This window comes from Mirounga angustirostris, unplaced genomic scaffold (genome assembly GCF_029215605.1).
Source record: "Mirounga angustirostris isolate CCGP_5_RB_7025 unplaced genomic scaffold, mMirAng1.0.hap1 SCAF_3, whole genome shotgun sequence".
NCBI classification, from domain to species: domain Eukaryota; kingdom Metazoa; phylum Chordata; class Mammalia; order Carnivora; family Phocidae; genus Mirounga; species Mirounga angustirostris.
In genome coordinates, this window is record NW_026991711.1 from 664,418 (window position 1) to 683,468 (window position 19,051).

The 19,051-nt window shown below is 45.2% G+C and overlaps 2 protein-coding genes across 21 annotated transcripts in view; one reads left to right on the top strand and one right to left on the bottom strand.

Moving 5' to 3' along the window:
- TMCO3 (transmembrane and coiled-coil domains 3) overlaps positions 1 to 4,617 on the bottom strand; it is a 52,586-nt gene extending 47,969 nt beyond the window's left edge. For 3 of the 12 annotated variants that reach the window (XM_064585868.1, XM_064585869.1, XM_064585867.1), the window contains exons 1-2: positions 4,309 to 4,546; positions 2,709 to 2,814 (exon numbers count right to left, since the gene is read on the bottom strand). Coding sequence is in view for 2 of the 12 variants with exons in the window: in XM_064585874.1 (XP_064441944.1) it covers positions 2,709 to 2,771 (63 nt within the window). In the remaining 10 variants the exon portion in view is untranslated. Of the gene's footprint in view, positions 1 to 2,708; positions 2,815 to 3,949; positions 4,091 to 4,308 lie in introns of those variants that run through there. The other 9 variants (XR_010409863.1, XM_064585871.1, XM_045869757.3 and 6 more) reach the window with 8 other exon arrangements.
- Positions 3,987 to 19,051, top strand: part of DCUN1D2 (defective in cullin neddylation 1 domain containing 2) — a 34,609-nt gene continuing 19,544 nt past the window's right edge. The window contains exons 1-4 of one of the 9 annotated variants that reach the window (XM_064585877.1): positions 3,987 to 4,120; positions 10,788 to 11,187; positions 13,740 to 13,908; positions 15,873 to 15,917. In XM_064585877.1, the coding sequence (XP_064441947.1) occupies positions 11,133 to 11,187; positions 13,740 to 13,908; positions 15,873 to 15,917 (269 nt within the window). In that variant the 5' untranslated portion in view covers positions 3,987 to 4,120; positions 10,788 to 11,132. Of the gene's footprint in view, positions 4,121 to 4,808; positions 4,999 to 5,433; positions 5,456 to 7,844; positions 7,907 to 10,302; positions 10,389 to 10,787; positions 11,188 to 13,739; positions 13,909 to 15,872; positions 15,918 to 19,051 lie in introns of those variants that run through there. The other 8 variants (XR_010409867.1, XR_006789796.3, XM_045869760.3 and 5 more) reach the window with 8 other exon arrangements.

Consider the following 19,051-nt stretch of genomic DNA (forward strand, 5'->3'; position numbering starts at 1 on the left):
AAAACACACTTTGGATTTACTGTGTTTTTATAATGAATTCCTAGAATTTCTATATCTTTTTTTTTAAGATTGTATTTATTTGAGAGAGAGAGAAAGATAGAGAACGTGCACACGCACATGAGCAGAGGGAAGAGGGAGAGGGAGAGGCAGGCTCTCTGCTGAGCAGGGAGCCTGATGTGGGACTTGATACCATGACCCTGAGATCATGACCTGAGCCAAAGGCAGATAGATGCTTCACCAACTCAGGCACCCAGGCACCTCCAGAATTTCTATATCTTGATTCACTGATCCAACCTCAGTGGATCTCAAGGGTGCGTGAGGACAGCCTATCACACAGGCCCCACGACTCCTTTTACACAGTACTGTGGAATGACAAACCGTGGAGGGGGAGAGCAGATAGGGGCTCTCAGGGGTCAGGGAAGGGGGAGGAGGTACTCTACGGATGGAAATGGTCTGTGTCTTGACAGCGCCGGTGGCCCCAGGAATCCACACAGGACAGAATCGCACAGATCTGAACACACACACACACACACACACACACGTGCAGTGGGTGGACTGGATTGATGCAGTCTTCTGCTTATACCATATGTTTTGTCAGGAGTTATCACTGGGGAAATCTGGGTGAAGAATCTGTGGGATTTCTCTGTATTAGTTCTTATAACTATATATGAGTCTGTAATTATCTCAAAAGAAAGTTTTAAAAATTCAATATAAAGGCTTACTGTTTCCTGCTAAGCCCTTGTTTTGTGTAATGATCACCATCTATGTTGCAGAACAAAGAAAACATAGCCGACATTTTTTTTATATTTTATTTATTTATTTTTTTTAAGATTTTATTTATTTGAGAGAGAGAGAGAGAGAGAGCACATGAGCGGGGGGAGGGTCAGAGGGAGAAGCAGACTCCCCGCTGAGCAGGAAGCCCAATGCGGGACTCGATCCCAGGACTCCAGGATCATGACCTGAGCCGAAGGCAGTCGCTTAACCAACTGAGCCACCCAGGTGCCCTTTTTTTATATTTTAAACTAGGAAATGCCCTAAACCAGAGCCAAAGGTTTTCAAGATGTCTCTGCTACAGTAAAACACAAGGTTACTTTTCATTTAGAGCAACAGCAAAATCAGTACTTTGAACACAACCCACCCCCAAAGGTTTCATTTACACATTTCCAACATTAATTAAAACATATATCCACAGCTTTGCCAAATTTCTAATGGGTGCTGCTTGCTTGATAAATGCAGAACATGATTCGCAAAACTTACCTTAAAATTGACGAGACTACTTGGGGCGCCTGGGTGGCTCAGTTGGTTAAGCGACTGCCTTCGGCTCAGGTCATGATCCTGGAGTCCCGGGATCAAGTCCCGCATCGGGCTCCCTGCTCAGCAGGGAGTCTGCTTCTCCCTCTGACCCTCCCCACTCTCATGCTTTCTCTCTCATTCTCTGTCTCTCAAATAAATAAATAAAATCTTTAAAAAAAAAAAAATTGATGAGACTACTTGATCAAGAACAAAAATATTGGGCGCCTGGGTGGCTCAGTCGTTAGGCGTCTGCCTTCGGCTCAGGTCACGATCCCAGGGTCCTGGGATCGAGTCCCACATCGGGCTCCCTGCTCTGCGGGAAGCCTGCTTCTCCCTCTCCCACTCCCCCTGCTTGTGTTCCTGCTCTCGCTATGTCTCTCTCTGTCAAAAAATAAATAAAATCTTTAAAAAAAAAAAAAAAAAAAAGAACAAAAATATTTAATAAATGTCTTAAGTTATTCGGGATAAAAAGGCAAATGGGTTCACCATTAAGCCCACTCAAAAAATCAAAAAACAAAAAAAACTTCCAATATTTTCAGGGGCGCCTGGGTGGTTCAGTCAGGTCCAGTTCAGCCAAAACCAAGAGCATCCAACTCTTGGTTTCAGGTCGGGTCATGATCTCATGGATGGTGGGGTTGAGCCCGGTGTCAAGCTCCACACTCAGCAGGGAGTCTGCTTGAGATTCTCTCTCTCCCTCTGTCCCTCCCCCCACCACACACACGCTCTTTCTCAAATAAATAAATCGTTAAAAAAAAATTTCCAGTACCTTTAATTCACTGTCATATAAAAATCACATTACTCTTATTCTCTCGAAAATCTTTAGTAATTGAGAAATGTCATTTTTTGGATAGAAAGGTCAAAGGCAAAGCACAATAATGTAGTCTAAAACCAGCCTTTTTCAGAGCAAAGTCACCCAAGTTAAAGATTTCTCCCATATGCCTCTAACTCTGAGCTCTATCAGGACTGCAGGGTATGTAAAAGGACTATTTCCTTAGACATCTGGTATGAGACAGAGTCCTCGAGTCCTGGGGTTGCTGAAGTCCTTTCAGGGAATGGGGCTGGGGAGGCAGAGGGGGATGGGAAACAGAAGGAGCAGCAGCTCCTCTATTTTTTTCAATTTTCTATAATGGGCTAAAATTTGAAAACCTCATGGCTCTGCCTCCCAGCCTTCTGCTTATGTGTAGCGACAGGATCCTCCATCATCTCTCTTCCTCTGGACCTTCCAGACCCACTTTCTCCAATTTTCCTGATCAAACTGCTAAAAAGAATCTAGTCCAAATATTCACCTTACTAGGACAGCAACCACTGTCTGTCCAGCAGAGGCCAACCCAGCCAGGCGCCAACACAGCCCTTCGGAGGAACCCCAGCCACATCCACTCAGCTGAACCGAGACCCTAAGTGTGGGACGTACTGACCTGGTACCAAATGCAGTGCCTGGTGCCGTGTGCAGGAGATCCCAGGGCAAGCAGTGTGGGCATGCAGGAATAAAGTTAGCAACCAATACCGGTCATTTAGCTTCTTCTGAAAAAGGAAAACATAAAGATCATTTGTAGGAAATGGTTTAATGTTAGAATTTCTTTGTGATACCAGCAACATTTCCAGATTCAGCACAACACAGTAAACGAACAGGAAACAAAAGCTGTGCTCATGGAAAAGTCTTAGGAAGCAAACTCCCCAACGGAAATAACCTACCTCAATCTAATTCGTGGAGAGTTTTATTTTTTTATTTTTATTTTTTTAAAGATTTTATTTATTTGAGAGAGAGAATGAAAGAGAGCACAAGAGGGGGGAGGGTCAGAGGGAGAAGCAGACGCCCCGCCGAGCAGGGAGCCCGACGCGGGACTCGATCCCGGGACTCCAGGATCACGACCTGAGCCGAAGGCAGTCGCTTAACCAACTGAGCCACCCAGGCGCCCCTAATTCGTGGAGAATTTTAAATATGAACAATTGAAATGACAAAAGTATAATTCTTAAAAGATAAAGCACTTGTAATCTTATAAATACGACTTCCAGATTTATATCTAATTTGTAAAGTAAGCAGAGAACGAGTTAATAGAGAGAAAGGAAAGTGAATGAGGGAAAATTCTTACGGACCCGAAAAAGCTTTAAAGTACTTACTTAATGTCAACTAAACTACAAAAACCACATACTCTGTTAAGTAATCCAACCGTTGATACACTCTTTTTTAAAAAAAGTTGATAGTATAAAAAAAGACTCAGAACCAGTAGGACACTGATCCAAAGAATGATCAGAAAAATACTTAAATGTGAGAAGGCTGAGCCACCTTACGCCTAGATAACTATCGTCTCACAAGAGAGCATCAGAGCTAAGCACGTCCCCCTCCGCTTATGTTTCCCCGGGTGCTCTCACGTAAGACCCGAAGAGGACCGAGGGCAGAGCCTGTAAGAAGGCAGCCGTCTTTCTCCGCAGCCAGGAAAGCAGGCACAGGGGCCGAGGGGAACGGCCAAGCGTCTGCTGCCGGGGAGGCTCGGCTGAGGCGCGGGGGCCCCTCCCGGCTTCTGCAGCCGGGACGACGAGCTGGCCTCCGGAGTCCAGCCCCAGGGGCTGCCCGCCCCTTCCCAGGGTCTGTGGACGCGTGCGGACGAACGCGAGCGCCGCCAGAGCGTGTTCCATCCTCCGTGTGACTCCCACTTACAGATTAGCTACCCCGCAGGAATCTTAGGGCTGGGCACGAAGGAAGCCCCTGCTCGGGGAAGCCAGGAACTGACCGCAGGCTCCTCCCCGCTGGCCTCGGCAGCTCCCGCCGTTCCACCGACAAACGCAAGGCGCGGCGCGGCAGGAGACCGTCCCGACCCAGGACGACCAGGTGGGAGCCCGCGCAGGAGCAGACACGGACGGCGGGACTCGGAAGGGAGGGAAGGGCGCCCCGAGGAGAGAGGCCCGGGCGCGCAGGCCGGGGGCGGGGAGGCCCCCAGGAGGGAAGACCCCCCAGGAGGGAAGACCCCCCAGGAGGGAGCCTCGAGGCCCCGCGCCCGCACCGCGAGCGGCGCTCACCTGGACGCGGCGCGGCACACGTGCGCCCTGGCCCCGCTCTCCAGCGCTCGGAGTCCAGCAGCCGACAGGGTCGCGCCTTACCGCATCCCTTCCCAGGCGGGGGCCCGGACGCGGCCGGGCGCGGGGAGGGGCCTAGCCGTCCGTCACCCCCTCCGGAGCGCCGTCGCCGCGGACGCGGCCCAGAGAGGTGCGTGCCCCTTGGGGGGCGGGGCCTGCGTTCCCGTCGGCCCTCGGGCGGCGCAGGGCACGTCGGGATTTGTAGGAGAGAGGGCTGGGGTCCCGTCGGGCGGCGCAGGGCACGTCGGGATTTGTAGGAGAGAGGGCTGGGGTCCCGTCGGGCGGCGCAGGGCACGTCGGGATTTGTAGGAGAGGGAGGGCTGGGGTCCCGTCGGGCGGCGCTGTGCACGTCGGCGCCGGGAGGGCGCGCGGGAGTGAGGTCCCGTGAGCCCCCGGGCCACGCTGTGCACGCTGGGAGCTGGGGGGCGAGGCCTGGGTGCGGCCCGTCCCCCGGGCGGCCCGGTGCGCGCCGGGAGTTGGAGTTCCGCGGGTGTGGACCCGTCGCGGTCCCCCGCCCTCCTTCCCGGGCGGGTGTCCCGGGCGCCGACGCCGAGGAAGAGCGCAGCGCGCCGGGCCGGGCGCCTGCGCAGACGGCCGGAGCCGGCGAGAAGCTGCGGTGCGCCGCGGAGAATGGTAGGTGGTCCGCGGTGTCGCCTCCCACCGGGTCCCTCCTGCGCGCCGGGGGCCGAGGGGGCGCCGGGGTCGGGGCGGGACTGGGCGGAGGCTGGGGAGCGCGGGGCGCGAAGGTCACGGGAGTGGCGGGGTCGCCGGCCGGCCTCGGGCCCGGAGGGCTCTGCGGGGAGGCGCGCAGGTGGGAGCCTGCGGCTGTCTGACCAGGAGGAGGCGACTCCGACCCGGGCTGGAGCGGAAACGCGCGCAGCCGGGGCGACGAGGAGCAAGGCCCCTGGTCCAGATGAAGCGGGGAAGGTGGTGCTTTGGAGCGTTACGCCAACGCCCAGCGGCCAGCAGGCGGCCTGGGAGTCCGGAAGGGTAGCGCTGTCGGGCAGGGCCTTGTCTTCCGTGCGCGGGGAGTAGAGTTTGCCCAGGAGACCGTGGCAGCACAGGAGGTGTTCAGAAGGCGGCGTGGGAGGTGGGCCTGTTTGTATTTTGCCGGGAGAATAGGAGTTGGACCGGACGGTTCAGGATTGCAGGAAGACCAGTTAGAGGCTGTTGTGATCATCTAGGCAGGAGGAGGTGACCCTGGGAACAAGGAGGAGTGGAGGGGGGGAGGGACCTCCACTGAACTATGAAGAACCAGCTTACCAGTTCCCGGCCTGGGCACCTGAGCAGCTGGTGACGTGCGCAGGTTTGTGTGGGAAGACAATACGGTCATGCCGAAGAAGGAGACATAGAGGGACGGCCCAGAAGAGGGGCTTCTTAAAATGTAGTGGAAACCGTGGTAGTCGGGGGGGGGGGGTCACCATTTATTCAATAAATTCAGAGGTTTCTCTGCGCAAGGAAGGTAGGGCACTAGGTGCGGGGGTTTGACTGTGCGCAAGACAGATGTGGGTCTGGCGTTCATGGAGCCTCTTTCCTGGCAGATGAGACAGGCACTAATGCACCACTCTTTTATTATGGTTGGGGTACGGGCTCAGGAGAGGCACGGGTTCTAGTAATCTGTGGGCTGGGCTGGGTGATGGTCCCAGGGCTGAGGCAACAGAGCCTTCACCAGAGGAACACAGAGTGTAATGCAGTGTGGGCTGTATCCTGCAGAATGAGAGATGTGGGAGGGGCGGCCGGATAGTTGCAGCACTCCAGGCAGAAGGAACAAAATAGGTGGTTGGAGATGACAGGTTCCAGGACCCGGAAGATCCGCCGGCTGGAGTACAGAGAGCCAGAGAAAGGTGATGCGTAGGAGACTGGTGAGGGGACAGGAATCAGGTGCGCAGAGTCTTCTAGGGCACAGGAAGAGAAGGTTCGGTGTTTGTCCTCATGGTTGTGGGGGGCTGGTGGGAGAGTTTCAAACAGGAGGGAGGTGGTCCGGGAGGAATGTGTAGGGGAAAGAGCGGAGGCTTGAGAGTTAGGGGAGGAGGAGCAGAGAAGGAGACGGAGGAGGGCTGGTCAGAGGAACAAGAAGACCAGGGAGAGTAGGCTTAGAAACCCAGAGGGAGCAGGGGCCTCTGAGCAGCTGCACTGCCCAGGCTGGAGGAGCCCCCCCCAGCAGGGCGGGCTTCGGGGGGGAGGGGCTCCAAGGGCAGGAGCCGAACTTGGGGAAGAGTACCGAGCCATCGCTGCACCTGTTGAAGATCCAAGAGTGTGTAAGGGGACACTTGGATTTAACTCCACCCCAGCCTGCCATACACCAAAGCAGAAAATCGGAGAGACAAAGTTTATGTCATTAATTTGATCAGTATGGTTGCCCCAGCTGCCCCTAACCAAAGATTTTGTTGTATTAAGTGTCTGTGGACGGGCACTGCAAGAGTAACTGTTTCTTGGGGCGCCTGGGGGGCTCAGTCAGTAAAGGGTCTGCCTTCAGCTCAGGTCATGATCTCAGGGTCCTGGGATCGAGTCCGGTGTCAGGCTCCCTGCTCAGCGAGGATTCTGCTTCACCCTCTGCCTTCCACTCCCCCTGCTTGTGTGCTTGTTCTCTCTTTCTGTCAAATAAATAAGTCTTTTTAAAAAATTACTGTTTTTTTCTTTTTTTCATTTTGTATGTGGGTGATCTTGGTGCCCAGATTATATAGGTGATTTTTTTCAAAGTCACAGTTGAAATGTTTTAGACTTTTCCTGTAGAGATTCTATTTGATTTTCTACTGGATTGTCCATATTTTTATTTCAAGAATTGTGTATATTTAAACAAAGTAAAACAATTGAACACTGCCCATCTCCCTCCCCCAAAAAAGCTGCTAAGTTAATTTCCTTGATGCAGTAAGCCTTAGTGAGGGCCATGAGCTTGAAGGGTAGGCCCTGGTCCTGCCAAATATGGGCCTTCATTAATTTTGCATGGATTTAGCCCATCTAAATGGATCCAGAGCTCGCTTCTATCCCCTGTAATTTTTTAGTTTATGAGACATTTTCTTCTAGAAAGCTTTATGCCAGTTCCTTTTTCTACAGATTGCAACTTGAGTCTCTTAGTTCCTTTTGGACGTGAAGCACACATAGTCTTTATACTTAGCCAGTGAGCATTGTTCCAGTCGGGGCTACTTTCTGGAGAAACCTGTAAGGTGTAACATCACATTGTTGCAATTTGACTGAGAATCCCTTTCCTGTTCATTCTGGTCACAGACTTTTATGGGCTAAGCTTAGACGCTTGGCTGCTCCTACACACCCAGAGCCTGCACCCGTGACCCGCGGCACTTGGGATAGACGGAGGAGGGACGGACTTGTGCTCTCTGCACGTCCACCCACTTGGTAACTTACATGGCAACAGTTCAAGCCACTTTGCCTGGCTTGGTCCATACACTCCTGTATCTCTTTTTCTAGAGTTTTCGGAGTATTCTTCTTTACACTGTTGATATAACTATTTTGTCATGTATTAGGAGAAGCTTCAAGAGGTGATTATCAGGAAAAGTACCTCAAGACCAGACATCAGATCTTCCAGGTATCTGCCAACATTTACTTGGCGCGGATCCATCAGCTGTGTGATCCTGGTGAAATACTTCAGTTATCCAACAGTATGCTACTCTGTTAATTAATCTTGGAGGTTCTGAGAATGCTATGTTGAATTTTTTTTTGAAGTAGAATCTGCATAACATAAAATTAGGTATTTTAAAGTGTATAATTCAGTGGTGTTGAGGACATCCACAATGTTGTATTATCACCACCTCTGGCGACTTCCAAACCCCTTCATGATCCTCGAGGAAAACCCCATGCCCACTGAGCAGTCACTCCCCATACCCCCCGCCCCCCAGGCCCGGGGCAGCCACTGGGCTGCTTCCTGTCTGTGGATTTGCCTATCTGGATATTTCATGTAAATGGAATCATATGACATCTGGCTTTTTGTGTCTGACTTCTTTCACTTGGTATAAAGTTTCCAAGCTTCGTCCACATTGTGGCATTTTTCAGTACTTTGTTCCTTTTTATGGCTGAATTTCGTTGTTTATGTGCACCAAATTTTATTTTGCAACCATGACAGAATTTTAAAATCTAGCACTGATGGCGATTTGCATAATACAGATGTTAGGAGCATTGATTGCTAGTGATGTGCTGGGTAGGTATGGAACATCTCTCTCCACTTTAGTTTCTGAGGGAGCCCTTGGCTTTACCCACCCTCCCTCGGGGAGGCCATCACCTTCATAAAAGATGCTGCTGTCCCTTTTGTCAGCTTACTGTCAAAGCATATGGGACCTGTCCTAATTTAGCTAAATTCGATCTTACCAGAAAATACAACCTCAAGCTCTTTGTCTAGTTCTTTTCAGCGGCTCAATTTCAGGAAATAGCGTACAGAGTATATATTCTATATATTCCTCTAGAGTCTAGATTAGGATTAGAAACTGCAGCCCACAGGCTCATTGCCCGTGTGTGTAAATAAAGTTTTATTGGTGCACAGCACATCCATCATTTACACATTGCAGAACTGAGTAGCTGCAACAGAGACCAGCGGCCCCTCATCTACCTCACTGGGCCCTATAACCTAAGTTTCACCTTCCCTTCGCCTCTGAGGAACCAATAGGTAGGCTTCAGTGATCTATGAAAACGCCCACATTTTATGCAAAACCACATGTTTTGCTGGAGAGAGGATCTGTGATTTTCACCAGTTTCCAGAAGGGACCCAAGACCCCAAATGATGAACCGTCCTTGTTCTAAGTCGCCAAAAGATCAGTGCCCTGTGTTATGCTTCATCAGCAGTTCTGAGACTTGTTAGAACCCTGTCCTGTAGGCACTTTAAAAAATTGCTGGAGCCCCAAAGAGCTTTTGTTTATTTGAGTTGTAGCCATCAGGATTTACTGTATTAGAAGTTACAATGAAAAGTTTAAAAACATTGGTATATTTAAAAATAACAATAATCAGTTGATTGCATATCTATGTTGCATTTTTGCAAGGATCACAAGTCACGTGGCCTCTGCTGCATTACAGGGAGCATGAGAAAGGCAGATAATGGCTTGGGATTGTTGTGAAGGTGGTTTTGTCTTGGTGGAATCCCTGAGAGGTCTCAGGGCCCTGGGATGCCCAGACCGTACCTAGAGAGTGGTGTATTTGGACTGCACTATGTTATTTTCCTGCTGAATTGTACTCTGCTATTTTGGCATCAGCATGCAGTAAGGGATGCTGTGAGAAGCAGCTTTGGGAGCTTGCTCTGCTGTTCAGGGTCGGCATTGGGGGAGGGGCTGGTCTGCGAAGGGCAGGAAGGGCATGGGGCAGTCGCCCTTTCATGAGTGACCACAGGGGCCACTCCTTTGGGTTTCAGTGCCAGGAGGAGCTGGGCCACCTCTGGGCCACTGGTAGGTTTTTAAATCTTACGAAAACAGATTTTCCTGACCAGTCCTGTTTTCGTCTTTGGTTTGGCAGCTGGGAAGCTCAGAGCCGAATTTTTAGCCTGCGTTCATCTCTTGGATGTGGTGTGTGTGTCTAAGTCTCACCCCTGACTTTCCTGCTTTTTCCCTCCTCAGTCTCTCCATAGGCATGTGTATTCCATTTATATATTTTTGTAAGCTATAATGTACTGTGTGTGGCTTTATAAACTGTCACATCCTTTTTTGAACGAGATTGACTATAAATCCTTTCAAGTGAAACTTTTCCTCTTATATTATTTTGTGAAACGTTTTAGAGCTTTAGTATCTAGTAGATTAGAGTCTGTTGATTTACAGAGGCCAGTGAGTCACTTTCATTTCTGATGTCCTTTTCCAGGTTACCTTAGATAAGTCCAAACCTAACCATCCCATATCTGGAAGTGCGGGGACGCTATTTTGTTTCCTTACGTACTATATATAGTACAGTTACTTGGCAGTTTTGTTATTTACTTCCTCCCACAGCCTCTGCCCTATTTTTCCATTTTATCTCTGTCTCGTATACACAGATATTTCTGTTATTCATATTATTACATTTAGTCGTAACAGGCTTTTTGTGGCTGCTTTGGAACTTTTGTAAGTAGTGTTTAACACTATTCTTAGTTACCTGTATATGTTTTCATCAGTGTGGCTCTGCTGATTTTAAACAGGGAAAAACTTGAAACATGAATGTTTACAAACTGTGAAGCGCTTCTCCTATTCATTAGAGCCTGAAATTAACTGAAGCTAAAGAGGACCCTGCAGATGGGCTGTGGTGATACGGTCGCACCTTGGGTCAAACACCCAGCCTTGCTGCATCACAGGGCTACGTGTGTAGAAGAGGGATTTTCCTGAGACTTAGGGAAAAAATAATGTTGTGTTTTATGCAAATTGAAGCGGGTAGAGATCAAAATGTATTTGGTGTAAAATACTGATTCTCATAATTGTTTGAAGATTACACTTTGCCTATTTGTTATTAAATTGCTGTCGTTTCAGTTTTCAGAAGACCATGCAGTCTTCTCGAGTCATGAAGAACGGGGCGTGTTGTCCCGGGGTTCTGCAGTGAAGCTGACCCAGTGAGAAACAGCGAAGTCTGGCTGGAATACCAGCGGTGGTCATGGGACGCTGAAACAAAGCTCTGGGCCCGTGGTGTCGGCTTTCCTGCTGCTTCTGTGTCCCACGCATACACGTAGGTCACCTCGGAAGAACACGGTCTCCAGTTTATGGCACTTCTCACTGTGGCCAAAGGAGTGCCGTCTGCTGCGTAACGCAGGATGAGGGGAAACTAGACGTGGCTGCAGGCGACTTGTTATCGAACCCAGACCTTTCCTCAGGGAGCCCATGAGAAGCACGGTGGACAAGAAGAAGCTGGAGCAGCTGTACGACAGCTACAGAGGTAAGAGGAGGCCGCGGCCGGGGGCAGACGGCAGGCAGCAGGAGTATTCTAGCTCCTGGACGTCTCACGCCCAGTTCACAAGACCTCCAGGAGGCTATTCCTCCTCCTTCTGGGACTCGGCTGCAGCGGACTGGTGACTGAGAGCGGCTGGGCCGGGCTGGGCTGACGGGAGCGGGCTCTGCAGACGCGGCGGTGGTGAGCCGGTCCGGGCAGGGTCTGCGGCCCGCGCGCCCAGCCGCAGCATCGTCTCCTTCTGGGGGGCGTGCTGTCCCGGCCACACACATGCCCCCGCACTTCTGCGTAAGCTGGAGGATTCTGGCGAGAGGGCAGTTGAAGAAGTGACTCTGACCTGAGGGTGGAAGTCGCCCTTCTGCTACACAGGGTAGCCACGTGGTGGGCCTGGAGCCGCTGGGCAGTTGAGGGAGCTGGGGGGTGGGCAGCTCTTAGCAAAGAAACGTTTGTGCTGTAAGTTGGGGACCATTGTTGTTTTATTAAAATCGGCACTTAGAACGGAGCTTTCCCCATCAAAATATGGTTGTGCTGCAGGAAGAAGTGTCTCTGATGAGTCTGTACCGATTGACTCCCTCAGCAGGCTGTCGGATTTCATATCGCATGTCCAGTCCGTGCTGGAATTGGAGAGGCAACAACTATTCAAAGTTCGTTTATTTTTTCTTTCTAGCACTTTCTAAGGTTAACCTTCAAAAACCTCATTTAAACAAGTATGAACCCAAACAGAAGAACTCCTGGGCTTTAAATTCTTGTTTATTTTCATTTTTTACTTTTGAAAATATCAAGTGTATATTTTATTCTATTTAGATCTGAAAATAGATTAAAAATTACATTCTTTTTTTTTCTTAATCTTTGGCACAGAAACATACTCCGTGGTAGAAAGAGCAGATTTGTATTTGAAAAATGAACATGGTTTTCAAAATGAAAAATCGTTTTTAATAAGCTTTAATGTGCTTTAAATTTTTTTGGCTAAGTTAATTTTGCCAAAAATTGGAGTGGAGCTAAGTTTGTGAGTCACATGCTATGCAGATTTCTGAAGTGATTCAAATATGTCTAGCGCCTTTAAAAAAATACTTTGTGAGAGCTACTTTAGTTTAAACAGTATCCTTTTATCATTTAATTTTATTCATGCAATTCTTGTCATTTAAAGTAGACACAATGTGCAATCATCTTGGGTCTAGAAATAGATATATTGTTCAAAGACTGTTAACAAATATAACGTTGGTTATTATGTTAATGTATGCAAATAAATGAGTACTTCTACACTTTCAAATAGTATTATCGCTTGTGAAATTTATGAGGTGAGGGCATTGGGGGCAATTTTGCTCTCCTGAAGATCTGTAACTCTGGGAGCATTGAATAATAGGAAGGCGGGTGAGAAGCAGAAGCCCTTGGGACAGCTGCTCGCTCATTATACAGGACAACAGGTTGGGAGGAAGCCTGTGCTTTCATTTGTTTAATTTACGGCATACTTTTTATTTTATTTTATTTTGGTAACGACATGCCTGTAAAAATGTAACCTATGAATACTTAAGAGACCAAAGTTAAATTTTGTATGATGGAAGAAAAGTTTGTGACACTTAATCTTTATTTGAGCAAAGAAGCTACAAATTTTCTATTCATACCTTCTAAACCAACAGAATTAACACATACATCATGATGATATATTAGTACACGTGCATTCTGTCGGAAATTACAAGACCTAGTTTGGTGAGGTCTTGCTGAGATGTTTCTAATAGATTTTACTATTTGATTTTCTGATAAATGCTAAGTTCCTTAATTTCATTTCTAAACCAGAAATGGGGAGTGAGGGAGGCCTGAATTTCTAAGCCATTAAATGTGGATTCATGAACTAAATGATACTGTGATATTTCAGTGTTTGCGACCTAAATGTTGTACGGTAGCATTAAAATTATAGCAAATGAAATCACTTTGAAAAGAAGAACATCAGTTTCTTTATTGTTTTGGCAGGGTTGTGATAAAAACTTATAATATTGTAAACACTTTACAAATGCAGTATTTTTTTTAATATTTTTAAAATTTTAAAATATTTTTTAAAATTACAGATTTTTAAAAATTTTTAAGTGATCTCCACACCCAACTTGGGGCTCAAACTCACGACCCTGACATCAAGAGTCGCACACTCCCCCCACCCCGACTGAGCCAGCCAGGCGCCCTATGATGCAGTTAGGGTTAGGGTTAGGGTTAGGGTTAGGGTTGCCTTTGGACAAAGTAGAATTGTATAAAGTTGAATTTTTATTTTACTTTATGGAAATTAATTTTTTTCTTAATGATTAAGTCTTCTCAAAGAAGTTGCGGTATTCTTTTTTTCTTCCCCTAAACTCCAGTAACCTAGATTTTTAAAATAGGGCTTTTTTTTCTGGATAAATTATTATTTGTTGCTGTTTCATATACAGTAGAAAATTGTGGTCCATTGATTGATGTATCTGAAACATGCTTTCTAGGGCTATGATTCTAACCACCCATTTTAGTGGTACTTTTCAAAATAGCAAAATTTCTTTCTCTCTTGATTTTAACTGTAGACCCACAAGATGAAAATAAAATTGGAATTGACGGGATTCAACAGTTTTGTGATGACTTAAACCTGGATCCTGCCAGCGTCAGCGTTTTGGTTATAGCATGGAAATTCAGGGCAGCGACGCAATGTGAATTTAGCAAAAAGGAATTTGTAGATGGCATGACAGAGCTGGGGTAAGTAAATTGGTCTCAGTTTAAATTTTTTCGAAAAGGAAGATGCTTTCAACATTAATTATTTTTCAACAACCTATAAACATTCATTTCAAATTAATTTATTTTCTGTGTGTATCTTATAAATTTTTTATGCCTCTTCTCTATTAATAATAGCCTTTGGTTTCCTTTTAAACTCCAGTTAAAGTTTTATTTAGTACATTCAGATTTATCCCTTTTGTAATTTACTTTTTTCTTTTTAATTTTTATCCTTCCAGTTTTGAATTCACAGTAAATACCAGGGTGTTTTTGTTTGTCTTCAGCCATTCAATTTATTTCATGATGCTGTATCCTAAATGTATTATTTGTGTTGCTATGTTAAACATCAATAAAATACCATTTTGGTTTTTTGCTTGTAACACTTCTCTGTTCTCCCCACAGGGTTGGGATAAAAGCTTCATTAATAACTTAAGATGTTTCTCACTTGTCAGATAAGTCAGAGAAGTAAATGAAAGCATGTAATGTAAATGTCTTCTAATCGTGGAACTTACTGAGCTATTTCTTAGGGTGGTCTAAATGCCAACTTGCTTGACTTGCTGATACTGTGATATTTCAGTGTTGACGACTTAAACTAGCTTATTTTTAGCTGCTGAAGGAGCTTAAAAGTCTAAGGTAAACATGTTCTTGAGGCATGGACGTACAGCATCCCAGGGGGAAGAATAGAATGGCTTTTCCACTAAGCCGATGAATCTGTTACGTATAACAGTCTTGTGTGTTCAGATGATGAACTCTACAAGACTTACCCTACGGCTGGTGGTTGTATAAAACCAAACAAAAGACATCTCTGCGACAATGGTGCGGCAGCATGTTGCTTCATGTTCTGTGTGCTCAGGAAAACCAAGGTGAACTACAGGGAATTCTAGAATGGGAAACACCTATTACAGAATCATCCTCCTGGCATGGTACTACACTTTCCCCCATCTGCTAGAACCTTCCCCAAATGGGAGATTTTGGAAATAAGTGCTTCTTGTGGAAACACTTGCATTTCTTTTTCTTTTTTTCTTTTTTTTTTTTAAGATTTTTTATTTATTTGCGAGAGAGAGAATGAGAGACAGAGAGCATGAGAGGGAGGAGGGTCAGAGGGAGAAGCAGACTCCCCGCTGAGCAGGGAGCCTGATGTGGGACTCGATCCCAGGACTCCAGGATCATGACCTGAGCCGAAGGCAGTCGCTTAACCAACTGAGCCACCCAGGCGCCCAACACTTGCATTTCTTAGGCATGATCTAGAAATACGTCGTACGGGTAAATTTTAAAAATTCCTGTCTGTTATCCTAATAAGTGTTATAATTTAAAACATGTATTTTTAAGATTTTGAGTGTGAATCTTCCCAAAATGTGTTAGGTAAATTCATGCCTCCTTATATGTAATTTAAGATTATAACTTAGTGCTACTTAATGGTGCAGCTCTTCACATCTCACAGGGCAGTTAAAAGGGAAAGCACTTTGTAGATATTAAAGTACTGTATACTAAGTATCATGAGTGTGACAGTAAACTGTATTGTAGAGATGACCTCAGTGCTTTTAGGGATGTAAAAGACTGTTGTAGTCTAAACAGCACTAAGCTTTAAAAAATACTTTGGGTTTTGTGTCAGCTCTATTATTTTTCACACTTTTTCCTGGCTATTAACCCCTGACAGTGGTTGGAATACCTACCTGTAACAGTTAATCCTACATCCTTTCTTTGGGGGTTTGTGGATTCGTAAGTGAACTGAATAAACGTCATGAAATTCCTTGACATCTTTGTAAAAACAAGAAATTGGCCATATTGTGGATCTGTTTCTAGACTCTGTTGTAGTTGGTGGGTCTCTTTATCCTTAGCCCTGCAGCACGCAGACTTCATTATTGTAGCATTCGGTAAGTCTTGAAATGAAGTAGTGAAGTCTTCGTACTTTTCATCTGAAGATTGTTCGTCAATTTTTATTATTTCAGTGGGGAGAGAAGAGTCTTTTCAGCAGCTGACACCGAAATAACTGGGTGAGCCTGAGAACACATCACCTCGGTCCCTGCGTCAGAGCACTGGCCACAGTTAGAGATGGATGTGGGCTGGATTGCACACCTGTACAAGAAAGTGAAAACTTTAAAGTTCTCGACAAAATGTGGGAGAGTATCTTTATTAAAACCCAGATTAAGGAATAAAAAGCACTAGCTGTAACGGAAAAAATTAATAAGTTGGACTTCATCACAGTTAAGAGCTCTTACATTAAATTACATTAAATGTAAGTAAACTAAATATTGGATGGATTTTAGAAAATCAACTCAACTATTGTGTATACTGCTTACAATAGATACGATTAAAACATAAGGGCACAGAACAATTTGAAGAATAAAAGTTGATGTAATTGGCAAACATTTAACCAAAAAAATTTGGTGTGGCTATGTCAATATTAAAACAAGCTTTAAAGGCAAAAAGTTCTAATTCTAGAGATAATGAAGGACGTTTCATAATGAGGAAGGGTTTATTTCACATGGAAGGCAATTGATTATGTAAAGCAAAAATAGGGCTCCTGGGTGGCTCAGATCGTTGAGCGTCTGCCTTCGGCTCAGGTCATGATCCCAGGATCCTGGGATCGAGTCCCGCATCGGGCTCTCTGCTCCTTGGGAGCCTGCTTCTCCCTCTGCCTCTCTTTCTCTGTCTCTCATGAATAAATAAATAAAATCTTTAAAAAAAAAAAAATATTTAAAGCAAAAATAAACACTACAAGAGAAAGATAGAAATTACAATCAAAGTGGGGAATTCTCACACACATCTTAGCAACTGATAGAATGAGCAGGTGGAAAATCAGTAAGGAAATAGGAGATTTGGACAGCACAACAAATGGCCTAATGGACGTACTTAGAACATTGCCTTTGATGTTGAAGAATACATACTCTTTACAGAAGAAGAGTAGACCATTTATAAATATCGACTATAAACCGCACCATAAAATAAGTTGCAACAAATTTCAAAGGATTGAAATGATACACAGTATATTTTCTGACCACAATACAATTAAGGTAGAACAAAAATGACTTGATAGGTTTTTGAAATATGTGTAGATATTGTATACTCCTGAAAACCCTTGGGAGTAAGAAGTTACAGTGGATATTAGAAAATATTTTGAATCATGAAGAAAACACTACACATAAAAACTTGCAGGATTCAACTTCTTAAATGCATATTTTAGAAGGAAGAGTTGAAAATCATTAAGGAGAGCATCCATCTCAAGAAGTAGAAAAAGAGCAGGAAATTAAACTCAAAGAGTGTAGAGGAAAGGAATTAATTTTTTTTTAAAGATTTTATTTATTTTTTGACAAGAGACACAGCAAGAGAGGGAACACAAGCAGGGGGAGTGGGAGAGGGAGAAGCAGGCTTCCCACTGAGCAGAGAGCCCGATGCGGGGCTCCATCCCAGGACCCTGGGATCATGACCTGAGCCGAAGGCAGATGCTTAACGACTGAGCCACCCAGGCGCCCCAGGAATTATTTTTTTTAAACAGGCAGTAATTTAAGGAAATAGAACTGAAGTTAATAGAAAAAATCCATAACACCAGAAGCTTGCTGTTTGAAAAGATTTACAAAAGTAGTAACAAATAACCAATATGGAATGAAAAGGGAGACATCACTGTAGATCCTATGGATGTTAAAAGATAAGAATATATTACCACCAACTCTGTGCTAGTAAATGTGAAAACCCGGATGCAAGAGAGGAATTCTCTTAAAAATACAATTTACTGAAATGGACACATAAATAGTTCTGTAACTCTTAAATTTGAACCCATAATTTAAAATCTTTTCAAAAAGAAAACAATTGGCCAGGATTGGTGTACCAGCACATCCTACAGGACATTTAATGAAGAGACTGCCACCAACTTTACACAACCTCTTAGAGAATCATACAGGAAGAAACACTTTCTGATTTGTTTTGAGGCCAACACAACCTGGATAACAAAACCTAGAAAGGACATTTCAGTAAATGTGCTGCTGACGCAAGCACAAAAGGATATTTTGAGAATGGAAAATTATTGGCCACTTTCAGTCATGAGATTCAAGAGATGCATAAGATGAAAAAATTTTAGACAAATTATCAACAAACTAAATCCAGCCCCCAAGATAAATCAATGAAAAAATCAGGATAATTTATCATGACAAAGTTTGTTATAGCCCAGGATTGTGAGATTTGTTTATAATAAGTCAATCAGTGTAATTTATTAACAACAGAAAAGGGGGGATTATCTCAAACCCATAAAATGGGTTTAATGAAACTCAATTTCATTCATAATTTTTTGAAAGAGAATGTACCACAAACCAGGGATAGTCCTTAAGCTGACCCGCCCCCCACCTTTCCTGCCAAATCCTACAGGATATATACTTAATTGGAACATGAATGCCTACTTTTATTCAGCATTGAACAGGAGGTGTTACCTGGTCTGATCCACAGGTAAGATATTGGAATCAATAAGTGAGGTCAGCCAGACTGCAGGACCGAAGACCAGCAAACAAGAATCAATCTTATTACAGAATACTGAATGCAACAATACAACAAAGCAAAATGAATTTTAAAAATACGCCATTTTCAGTAGCATGAAAAATACAAAACACCTCGGATAAATCTAAAGTTGTGTGCTACCTCCATAGAGTAAATAACTCATTGAGAGGCAGGAAATCTGAATAAATAGAGACATAAACCTCATTCATAGATTGGAACAGTCAGTATTTTATCCCTAACTTTGTCTATGAACTTGGTGTGATATCAATCAAAACCCCAATAAGTAGTAGTTTTATATGTGTAATTTGACAAATGGAGTTAAAATGTATATGCAAATTCAGTCAAGAATAGTCAACAGCTTTTAACAAGGTGGGAAGATTTGCTCTCCCAGCTAATTAGGACTTTTCAAGCTGCAGTAATTAAGACTACATGGCACCACTACAGAGATAAATAGACCAGTGGGACAGAATGGGGAGCAAGAAACAAATGCACGGGGCGCCTGGGTGGCTCGGTTGGTTGGGCGACTGCCTTCGGCTCAGGTCATGATCCTGGAGTCCCTGGATCGAGTCCTGCATCGGGCTCCCTGCTCGGCAGGGAGTCTGCTTCTCCCTCTGACCCTCCCCCCTCTCATGTGCTCTCTCTC